At 40.4% G+C, this 11,841-nt stretch overlaps 1 protein-coding gene across 2 annotated transcripts; it reads right to left on the bottom strand.

The window, feature by feature from the left end:
* Positions 1–323: 323 nt before the first annotated feature.
* On the bottom strand, positions 324–8,406 carry LOC129116473 (zinc transporter ZIP1-like). 2 transcript variants are annotated; one of them, XM_054627349.1, is made up of 4 exons: positions 8,336–8,406; positions 3,694–3,981; positions 3,495–3,625; positions 324–2,051 (listed from the first exon to the last, which is right to left on the bottom strand). In XM_054627349.1, exons 2-4 carry the CDS (start codon positions 3,896–3,898, stop codon positions 1,362–1,364), a joined length of 1,026 nt encoding a protein of 341 aa, XP_054483324.1. In that variant the 5' UTR covers positions 3,899–3,981; positions 8,336–8,406; the 3' UTR covers positions 324–1,361. The 2 variants fall into 2 exon arrangements, with proteins under 2 accessions (XP_054483324.1, XP_054483325.1); XM_054627350.1 differs by lacking the exon at positions 8,336–8,406 and adding an exon at positions 7,415–7,469.
* Between the last annotated feature and the right edge of the window lie 3,435 nt (positions 8,407–11,841).

Genomic DNA, 11,841 nt, shown 5'->3' with positions numbered 1-11,841 from the left:
TATTTCTTAAAGTTATAAACAAACTACAAATGTTAGTTATTGTTAGTTTATTTACTTATTCATCCAAAAACATTACTTCTTTTTTTTCCAAAATAGTTGTATGCCATTTCATTTTTGTTATGAAAACGGGAAAAAACTGACGGTAACTTTCTGATAAATTCTGGTGAGTCTTGAGAATATGTGAAAACTTTTGAAGCAACAAATGAAGAATGTCAGTTACTGTATAATCTGAAACACTTTTTTTATTTTTCATAAATTCTTTCAACAAAATATAACACAATGATTAAAATACTGTATTCTCTAAAAGGACTTTGGCTCAAAAAAATTGGTGTTATAATTACAAAAATACATTTATAGGTGCCTTTGTCCAAAACATGTCACCATCACCACAACGAGACATCAATTCATAATTTCTGCAGAACATTTCTTCACTTCTCCTTCTCAGGAAATCCCATTAAAGCAAGTTGAATAAAGTGAAAATAAACCAAAGCTGATTTTGCATAGGAGACACAAGGTGGAGTAAATGTCCTCTGAACTGTCCTGATGTCAGACTAAACCCTAACCCCATGATCCCGAACCAGCAGGACTCTGAAAATGAGTCTGAAGCCTTGTAGACCAGCTCCTATAATCAAACAACAATATAGATCAGCAATAATTTGCAATTAGTATCAGCGGCAAAAAAATTATCGTGATCCGATCTGGACTCGGATCTGTGATCCGATTTGGACGTTGAGTGTTATGATCTGTATCACCACTAGTTTCTATTGATGTTTTAACTCAACTGCCCGCACCTGTCGAGATACAAAGTGTTCGGAGTCGACTGGAATCAGCTTCTTTTCTTTGCTCTGGATGTTTCTGGTAGGGTTCGGGTACGTTTGGACTGCTGGCCTGCTTTGGACAGATTGACAGCAGATCAGGAGTGCAGCTGAGGGGAAACTTAATTAAAGGAACGGAAAGTAAATGTTTGCTCACAGAAGTACATAAGATTAATTTAAAGCTTTTCTAATAACAATTGTTGGCTGTACTTCTGACCGTATTTGCTAAAAGTTGAATATATCAGCTAAAATAGCAGCTCATCTTTTGGGTTAGGGTTAGGGTTAAACCCCCCTAACCCTAACCCTTGGGCTAAGTCTCGTCCTAATGTGCTGTGATTTGCTGGTGCTACTGCGCTCTGATTGGCCACCTTCAGTCCCAGAGTCCTTCATGTGGTTTTGTAGGTCATGAAGTGTTAAACGCACAGGAAGTTACTATGATTGGATTCCTCATCATGACCTGTTTTCATTATGAAAACTGATACATAGCATCAGATCTAGACGCAATCTGTCCATCATGTGAGGATTTAGTTTCATGTGTTGCCATGGTTACAGTTTGACGAAGAGCACAGCTGTGACCACAGCGAAGCCCACCAGGAGCATGGCGACCTTAGGGATGCGGTTCCTGCCAATGCTGAGCTCGTGGGGCAGGATTTCCATGAAGGTGATGTAGATGAAAGTTCCTGCCGCCAGCCCCTCCAGTGTGCAGCGGGCCAGCCGGTGCTGCGGGGACGCCTCGGTCTCGGTGAGGGCAAGGCCAACGCCGATACCCAGCGGGGACATGACGGCGAACACCAGCAGGCAGCCGGCAACCACCGACCGCCGCAGCCTGCCCTGACTCAGCTTAACTGCCAGGCTAAAGGAGATGATGCTCTTGTGGATCATCAGCGCCAAGCAGATCTCCAGCACCTCCTTCTCGTCCTCCAGCAGTCCGACCGCCAAACCCTCAAACACTGAATGCAGGGACAGCGAGAAGACCAGGATGAAGGCACGCAGGGCGGACTGAGAGCCGAAGTCCACGTGGGAGTGGCCACTATCGGTCTCCTCTGACCCACGGTGGCGGTGGGAGTGTTGACTGTCGTTCCAGTCATTGGCTTGGAGGCTGGAGTCCACCAGCAGAGCCCGACACTCCTCCACATCAGAAGAGGATGGGTCCTTGAAGGCCAGGACGATCTGCTCCAGGACCAGGACCAGGAAGAAGCCCATGGCCATGATGAACTCTGGCAGTGGGAACTGGAGCTGCGACAAGAGGAGAACACACTTTAGTTCGGTCAAGGTGAGACAAAGCTCTGTAAAATGTCCTCATTTGATTACCTACTGTACAAAAATGTTTGTATTACAAGTTTTCTGATAGTTTGTTTAAATATGCGTATGAGGCACAATCTGATTAAATATGTTAAAAATATACATTTCCTAGAGAAATCTGAACATTGAATAAAGCAATGAATAAAATTCATGATTTATTTTGTCAACATATTAGAGTCAAAGGATTTTATAGAGGACATCATGTCTTCGTTACTTTAGAAAATACTGTCAACACCCATTAAAAAAAAAAATATTTCCACCATGTTTTTTGTTCGATATGTTCTTTAAATTAGACCACGAATGACATTTGAAACCTCTGTAAAAACCTTCAGAATATATACAGAAATGAGTCAAAGATGTGTTTTGTAAATTACTTTGAATGGAATAAAAATATGAACTAATAGATATCACCATGAAACTTCCACAGTTGATTACTTTCATTAATACAATTCTTTATTGTGTAGTGAAGAACCTGAAGATTAACTTAAATCATAAATCTGTAATGAACACAGTGTTTTGGTACAGCGCCTATTCAAAGGTTGAAAGTTAAGGGTTAAAACGAGCTTGAACATTATGATGGAAGAATATTATGGCCATTCCTATGCTAATATATGTCTCATGTTAGCTTATGCTAATGTTAGCTAGTTTGCTAATGCTAATATTAGCTAATGCTCATGTTAGCTAATGTTACCTAGTGTTAGCTAATGTTAGCTAAGGCTACCTAGTGTTAGCTAATGTAAACTAACATAAGCTAATGTAAGCTTATGTTAGCTTATGTAAGCTAATGTGGTATAATGTTGGCTAGTGTTTGCTAGTGCTGATGTTATCCAGTTTTAGCTAATTTTAGCTTGTTTTAGCTAATGCTATTGTTAGCTTATGTAAGCTTGTGTTAGCTAATGCTAATGTAATCTATGAATGCTATTGTTAGCTAGTGCTAGATGATGTTAGCTACTGAAAGCTATTGTTAGCTAATGTTAATGTTTGCTAATGATAGCTAAGGTTAGCTTAGGTTAGCTATTGTTAGCCAATGCTAAAGTAAGCTAGAGTTAGCTAATGATAGCTAAGGTTAGCTATTGTTAGCTAATGCTAAAGTAAGCTAGAGTTAGCTAATGATAGCTAAGGTTAGCTATTGTTTGCTAATGGTAATGTTAGCTAATGATAGCTAAGGGAATGCATAATACCATTAGAAAAGTGATTATAGTCTTTCTTTATAACTTGTATGCACTCAAAGTGACATTGTGATTAAATATTTGACTCCTTATGAAATTTGACTTTTTCTGTCATTTCAGCATTGAGTTGTGTTTTTGGCAGGTTGACATGTGAATCACTGACCACGTGTTTATGAAAAGTCTAAAGTCTGGACTCGTGGGATCTTACTGTGACTCCTGCGATGCTGAAGGCCTCGTTGATGCCCTGCAGGTAGTCTGGCAGAAGGTCCAATAGACAGGTGGCCAAGAAAACTCCGCCAGCAAAACAGCTGATCAAGCTCAGCAGCCTGCGCCGCAAATCTGAAGAGAACAAGATCTGAGATCAACCAGACCCCACCTGTGATCTAAATCCAGACGTGGCTCGTTACCTGGGTCCACACTGCAGCTCCCCGGTCCCCGGACCATGCACAGCGGGGCCAAACCAAACAGCACCGTGATGGACAGCAGGACCACCAGGGCTCCCAGTTTGATCTCCAGGGCGGGGACATGGGCCGGGTTGACCTGCAGCGCTGCCGTTTCCCTCCCAGGAGACAGGTGGACGGAGGAGGAGAGGCTCCCACTGCCAACGGACATCTTCAGTCTGGTTTGTCTTGCCACTTTGGAGTCAAATAGCGAGGAGGAGAAGCTCAAACAGGATTCTCACAGGAGACCGGTGTCTGTTAGACGGATAAAAACAGTTAAAGTCACTCTCTTTCTGTCTCCCATGGCCATAACTTGTTGTGACCTCTGACCTCTTTGATGAAGGCTTGCTCACCAGATAGTGAATCAACAACAACATTCATGGTTCCCAGAGGTTTATTCTTTTGTAGATTTGTTGACTCCTCATCTGGAACCATGTTAAATAATTAGACCGTAACAGGATTTCTGAAACATCGGAGTAACCGTTTTGTGTATTTCAAACTGCTTTCTGCAGGTAATCAGGAGCTAGATGGGTGTTGTGTGAATCACATAAGAGGCCATTTCCAGCCAGTAGTGGAAGAAGTATTAAGATTGTTTACTGCAGTAATAAATACCACCAGTACAGTGAAAAGTACAATATTTGCCTCTGAGATGAAGAACAGTAAAAAGTACAATATTTACAGTAGAATACATTGGAAGCACTCATGTAAAGCACAAGTACCCTACCTTAAAGTATACTTACCAGTACAGTACAGAACTTGTTAATTTAACTCCACTGTACAAATATTATTACACGTGTCAGATATCAGAGTAAAAACCTCTCTTGAGTTTATTTTTTTAAGTTTTAAGATGCAGATTCAGAACTCATTCAGGTAACAGTAATCTGTGCGTTTACATTTTAAAATACAATTTACAAGTTTTAGAGTGAATCATAGCACAGAGACAGCACTGGTAAAAAATGACCAATGATCTTCTAATAGCTTCAGACAAAGGACTTGTCTGAATTGTTAGACCTTAGTGCTGCGTTCGACACCAGTGACCATCAAATCTTATTACAGAGACTGGAGCATCTAATAGGCATTAAAGGAACCGCACTTAGCTGGTTTAAGTCGTATTTCTCAGACCGATCTCAGTTTGTATATGTAAACAATGAAAGCTCGATGAAAACCAGGGTCAGTCACGGAGTTCCACAGGGGTCTGTTCTTGGACCAATTTTATTTACCTTATATATGCTTCCCTTGGGGAATATTATCAGAAAAGACTCAGTAAACTTTCATTGTTATGCAGATGATACCCAGTTATATCTATCAATTAAGCCAGACGAAACTAACCAGTTCTCTAGACTTCAAGCATGTCTTAAAGATAAAAAACCTGGATGACCTGCAACTTCTTGATGTTAAACTCCGACAAAACAGAAGTTATTCTACTAGGCCCAGATCACCTTCGAAATCAATTATCTAACGATATAGTTTCTCTAGATGGCATTGTTCTGGCATCCAGCACTACCGTTAAGAACCTCAGAGTTATCTTTGATCAGGATCTGTCTTTTAACTCTTATATAAAACAGATCTTAAGGACAGCCTTTTTTCATTTACGTAACATTTTGAAAATCAGGCAAATCCTGTCTCAAAGCAATGCAGAAAAACTAGTTCATGCATTTGTTACCTCTAGACTAGATTACTGTAACTCCTTATTATCAGGCTGCTCTAATAAGTCTCTTAAATCTCTACAGTTAATCTAGAATGCTGCAGCACGTGTTCTAACAAAAACTAAGAAAAGAGATCATATTACTCCAGTATTAGCTTATCTGCACTGGCTCCCTGTTAAATCAAGAATAGAATTTAAAATTCTTCTACTTACCTACAAAGCTCTAACTGGCCTTATCTTAAGGAATTTATAGTTCCATATTACCCAACTAGAGAGCTGCGCTCCATCAATGCAGGGTTACTTGTGGTTCCTAGAGTATATAAAAGTAGGATGGGAGCCAGAGCCTTCAGTTATCAGGCTCCTCTTCTGTGGAACCAGGTTCCAGTTTCAGTCCGGGGGGCAGACACACTCACCACTTTTAAGAGCAGGCTTAAGACCTTCCTTTTTGATAGCGCTTATAGTTAGGGCTGGTTCTGGTTCGCCTTGGTCCAGCCCCTAGATATGCTGCTATATGCCTAGACAGCCGGGGACTACCTAGGATACACTGAGCTCCTCTCTCCTCTTCTCTCCCTCCATCTTTATGTATTGATCTCCTATTTATGCACATTACTGATTTTGCTTCTTCCCCGGAGTCCTTGTGCTTTCTTGCCTCGCAGGTTTCCATGAATCAGGATTATATCTGGACTGTGATCGTGCCTCCTGCTGTGGCCCTGCTGACACCCACTGCTACTACCACTATCATTATTAGTCACATTACTATTATTATTCCCTGTACTATTACGGTTATTGGCTTTGCTTCTACCCTGGAGTCTTTGTGCTTTCTCGCCTCGCAGGTTTCCATAAATCGTGGCTGTACCTGGACTGTGGTCGTGCCTCCTGCTGTGGCCCTGCTGACACACACTGCTACTACCATTATTATTATTAGTCACATTACTATTACCATTCCCTTTATCATTACGCTTATTGGCTTTGCTTCCACCCTGAAACCCTTTCTGCTTTCTCGCCTCGCAGGTTTCCATGAATTGTTGTGGTACCTGGACCGTAGTCGTACCTCCTGCTGTGACCCGGTGGACACCCATTGTTACTTTTATTATTATTATTATTATTAGTCACATTACTAATACTATTCCCTGTATCATTATTTTAATTATACTATAGTCCATCCATCCATCTTCCGTAACCGCTTATCACAGGGCTGACATATAGAGACAAACAACCATTCACACTCACATTCACACCTACGGGCAATTTCAGAGTCATCAATTAACCTAAGCTGCATGTCTTTGGACTGTGGGAGGAAGCCGGAGAACCCGGAGAGAACCCACACTGACACAGGGAGAACATGCAAACTCCACACAGAAGGTTGTCTAGCCCGGGAATTGAACCCGGGACCCTCTTGCTGTGAGACGACAGTGCTAACCACTACACCACCGTGCAGCCTATACTATAGTCATTGCTGCTTTTATTATAAGTAGTCTTAATTCTTTCCTTCGTTACTCTTCTTACTCCTGTGATTATATGAATCATTTATGTCATATACATTGAATGTGTTGTATCTCTGTTATGCTGTTCATTCTGGTCACATGACATCTATTGCATTCTGTCCATCCTGGGAGAAGGATCCCTCCTCTGTCGCTCTCCCAGAGGTTTCTTCCTTTTTTCTCCCTATTAAAGGTTTTTTTAGGGGAGTTTTTCCTGTGCCGATGTGAGGGTCTAAGGACAGAGGATGTCGCATGTGTACAGATTGTAAAGCCCTCTGAGGAAAATTTGTCATTTTTGGATTTTGGGCTATGCAAAATAAACTGAATTGAATTGAAAGTATACAAGTATTTCTGTTTCAGGATAAATGTTGTTGTTATAAAAATGATGTGCTGGCTATTTGTCTGCCCTTTTATCAACATATTGATTATTACTAATCCAAACAACAAAACTTCATATCCGGGACAATAACCCCACAATAACAAAATGAAGAATCGTCGCACGTGGTTTCAATAAACGTGAATACTAATAATTTTTCACTCTCGCTAAAAAAGTAGACTGTACCTGAATCCGGATCCAGCAGCTCAGACTGACCCTCCTCAGTAGAAACCGATTGTAGATGCAGATTCACAAGAATAACAGATTCACCAGAATAACAGATAAAGATTCACCAGAATAACAGATAAAGATTCACCAGAATAACAGATAAAGATTCACCAGAATAACAGATTCACCAGAATAACAGATCCACCAGAATAACAGATGAAGATTCACCAGAATAACAGATAAAGATTCACCAGAATAACAGATAAAGATTCACCAGAATAACAGATAAAGATTACCAGAATAACAGATTCACCAGAATAACAGATCCACCAGAATAACAGATTCACCAGAATAACAGATAAAGATTCACCAGAATAACAGATAAAGATTCACCAGAATAACAGATAAAGATTACCAGAATAACAGATTCACCAGAATAACAGATGAAGATTCACCAGAATAACAGATAAAGATTCACCAGAATAACAGATTCACCAGAATAACAGATGAAGATTCACCAGAATAACAGATAAAGATTCACCAGAATAACAGATAAAGATTCACCAGAATAACAGATAAAGATTACCAGAATAACAGATTCACCAGAATAACAGATGAAGATTCACCAGAATAACAGATAAAGATTCACCAGAATAACAGATAAAGATTCACCAGAATAACAGATAAAGATTACCAGAATAACAGATTCACCAGAATAACAGATTCACCAGAATAACAGATCCACCAGAATAACAGATGAAGATTCACCAGAATAACAGATAAAGATTCACCAGAATAACAGATTCACCAGAATAACAGATTCACCAGAATAACAGATTCACCAGAATAACAGATTCACCAGAATTACAGATAAAGATTCACCAGAATAACAGATTCACCAGAATAACAGATTCACCAGAATTACAGATAAAGATTCACCAGAATAAAATCCGTGTTAGTGTTTGTTCTCAGCTCGTGGTGGCTTCATGTTGTCTGGGAAGTTGTGAGTCAGTTCCCATCAGCTGATCCAGCTTTTTGATGGAGCTGATGTCAAGTACAGCCAACGTCTCATTACTTCCTGTTTTCAAAATAAGAGCTGTTTTTGGCCAATTTCTATTGACACTGGTTGAAGAAGTACTCAGATCATTTAGTGCAGTAAAAGTAGACTACACCACACTGTGAAAATACTCACTTAAAAGTTCTGCATTTAAAACCTTACCAAGGTGAAATCATATAAATATTATCACTTAAATGTAGTTAATGTCGTTGAAGAAAAACTATTCACGGATCAGATGTTTTGAACTCCTTTATATACTGTTTGCTTGTTTATAGCAATTCATCATATTTAAAAGATCTTCTCAAGTAAAGTACAAGTACCTCATATTTATACGTAATATAAGTACTTGAGTAAGTGTACTTCGTTACATTCCATTTTGAGCACATATATTTTAGTAAAAGAAACCTTTCAGCCTTTATATATATTTTGTTTTGATCTGTCGGCACACAAATTGTATCATTTCATGTCAGTAGCAAATTATAAATAACATGATTTAGTTCCTTAATGGCTTCTAAAAATTGACTGCATTTACAAGTGTATACTTTATGGTTTAACTATATTGTGAGATCAATTCGAGGGTCATGTGATATTTGTGTTCAACAAAGACGTTTTTTGAAAATGTTCTATCCTTTTTTCGAATACTGGATAATTTAACCTCTTAAGATCTCTAAAAATCATTCAAATGAAATGAGGAATTGAAACTTGGGAGTTGAGACACGCTGATTAGTTCTTTCAAATAACAATGAGTTGATGCTTTTATTTTGATGGTAAAAGCTCTCGATTTCCTGTCTGGTTGTGTCTGCTTCTGTCTAACTTCACACAGCTGCAGCAGGAAGGAGGATCCATCCAGCTGGAGGTCCTGGAACACAGATCCTGGACAGGTTTTCAAAATGATGTTAAAAACCTTTACTTTCAGTCCAGCAGATGAATATTGTCTGAGTCACTTTAGATGTTGGACTTTATAGGCAGAGACTGAAAAGTTAAGACAGTGAACCAAAACAATCTGTCACACTAAAACCAGACTGATTTGAAACCTATCTTTACATACATTCACTGAAGGATACAACATATTTTATATAACCTTTCCATATGTTCAAACATATGGTTGTCATGTAAACACCAGTGAAGGTATCTGATGATGTAGGTGATCTTTATCTTTTTTATGTATCTTTATGGCTTCTTTTAAGTTTCAGAGGCCAAAGGTCAGAGGCAATATATGAAGTCTGTTTGCAGTAGCGGTAAATCATGTGCCTTATTTTTCTGTCTCATGTCCCAGACTTTCATAGCAAATAACCAAAAATGAAAATGAATGTTGTAAACATGGTCAGAATCCCTTAAGAATACCTATAAAATAACCTAGAAACCCCTTGAAACTTTCCCATAAACTGCTGAGAATGCCTCAAGACTGTCGACAATCCCAACAAGAACTCACTTTTACTTTAAACCAGATCAATAAACTGCAGAAGACCCTCCAGGATCCCTTCAAAGGATCTATAGCTCACAGTCTGAAGTGCATTTAGGGCATGTACAACTCCATTTTTGTTAGTAAAATGGTATAAATTAAGGTGCAAGCTGCTAGTCCCTTAATTAATCATAGGTGTGTTTCGTGTGTACCATGAATTACAAATTCAGTGTCATCTCCCATTTGCTTTAAATGGTGGATATGGAAAATTGGAGAAGTGAAAATGTTGCTTTTTAAAGTTGAAATGCCAACAAATATGGATTAAAGCAGAATGTCATGTCATAGAAAAACATGTTTTTCAGCCTGGCGCTGTATTATGCACTGAGACTTAAAGGGGAAGCGGGCCCACAAACATTAAAGTAGTTTACATTTAAACTCCCACACAGAAGGATGAGGAGAGGAGACAATGAGCGCAGACAGAATTGTGTGAAAGCGATTCTGTCTTCTTTGACTCTGTGGTGGCATCAGCCATTTTTTATGCAGTGGTCTGCTGGAGCAGCAGCATCTCGACAGCCGACAGGAAGAGAATAAATAAACTTGTCAAGAAAGCCAGCAGTGTGCTGGGGTGTCCACTGGATACGGTGGAGGTGGTGGGAGACAGGAGGATGATGGTCAAGCTGTCATCCCTGATGGACAACACCTCTCACCCCATGCAGGACACCCTGGCAGCTCTGTGCAGCTCCTTCAGCCACCGGCTGCTTCACCCCCGGTGGTGAAGGAGAGGTACTGCAGGTCCTTCCTTCCTGCTGCTGTCAGGCTGCACAACCAACTCTGCTCCCAGCATGACCACATGACACTAATACACTAATACACTGTGCAATACAATATTTATAATAGTTTCTGTCTGTATATATAATATTACTGTGGATTCTCTACTGTTCTTTACTGTTTTTTACTGTTTTTTATTGCTCATTTGCTTATTTATAATACTTATTTTGATGTTGTGTTTTTTTTAATTTACTATGTCTCTTGTTTTGCACTATCCTCTTTGCTGCTGTAATCCTGTAAATTTCCCCGCTGCGGGACTAATAAAGGATTATCTTATCTTATCTTATCTTATCTTATCTTATCTTATCTTATCTTATCTTATCTTATCTTTTCTGAATTTTAATTTACAGGCAAAATTATTTACCTATGAGGTCAAAACAGGTAACGATCCTGAACAAAAAAGCCTGACGTCGTCAGGAAGATTCCCTGAGGAGCTCCTCAACCTGGAACCCCTTTGAAAACAGAAACCTGACGCTGTTACGACTGGAGATGAGGGAGGTGTGCACCAAATGGATGACCTGGGAGCAAAAAAGAGGGGGGGGCAAACAATCGATTTGGCGGCAGCCCTCCAGCACCTGAGTGTCTCTTAAGGCCTGCCTTACCTCCTCCTCAATATCCCATGTTAGGGCCCCAACCACACAGGAGGAGGGTAAGATGCTGGAGGGAAAGATGGGAGCACCCTTAGGATAAAACAAGCGGGACAGAGCATCGTGCTTGAGGTTTTTGCAGCAAGGGCGGTAGGACAGAGTAAAGTGGAAACGGTTAAGAAAGGGGCCCACCTAAACCTAACCCTACTTGTCTGGCCTTAAGCCGCTTGGCTGACCGGTTGAACTTACGGTTCTTGTGGTCCGCCCAAACCAGGAACGGCTGCTCTGCTCCTTCCAGCCAGTGCCGCTACTCCTCCAGCGTGACCTTCACCGCCAACAGTTCCTGGTTACCCACGTCATAGTTATACTCAGCAGAAGAGAGTTTGGGGGACAGGAAAGCACAGGGATGGACATTAATGTCTGACTGGGACCACTGCAGGAGGACGGCCCAGATGCCCTGTATCCACCGCCATGATAAACTGCTCTTGGGGGTCTGGGATTGCGAGGATGGAATCAGAGGTGAAACTCTCCCTCAGCCAGCAGAAAGCCTGGTCAGCCTGGGGAGAACTGG

The sequence above is a fragment of the Anoplopoma fimbria genome, unplaced genomic scaffold (assembly GCF_027596085.1).
Source record: "Anoplopoma fimbria isolate UVic2021 breed Golden Eagle Sablefish unplaced genomic scaffold, Afim_UVic_2022 Un_contig_8660_pilon_pilon, whole genome shotgun sequence".
NCBI classification, from domain to species: domain Eukaryota; kingdom Metazoa; phylum Chordata; class Actinopteri; order Perciformes; family Anoplopomatidae; genus Anoplopoma; species Anoplopoma fimbria.
Note: the sequence above shows the minus strand (reverse complement) of the source record. Positions and strands in the feature narration are given on the sequence as shown.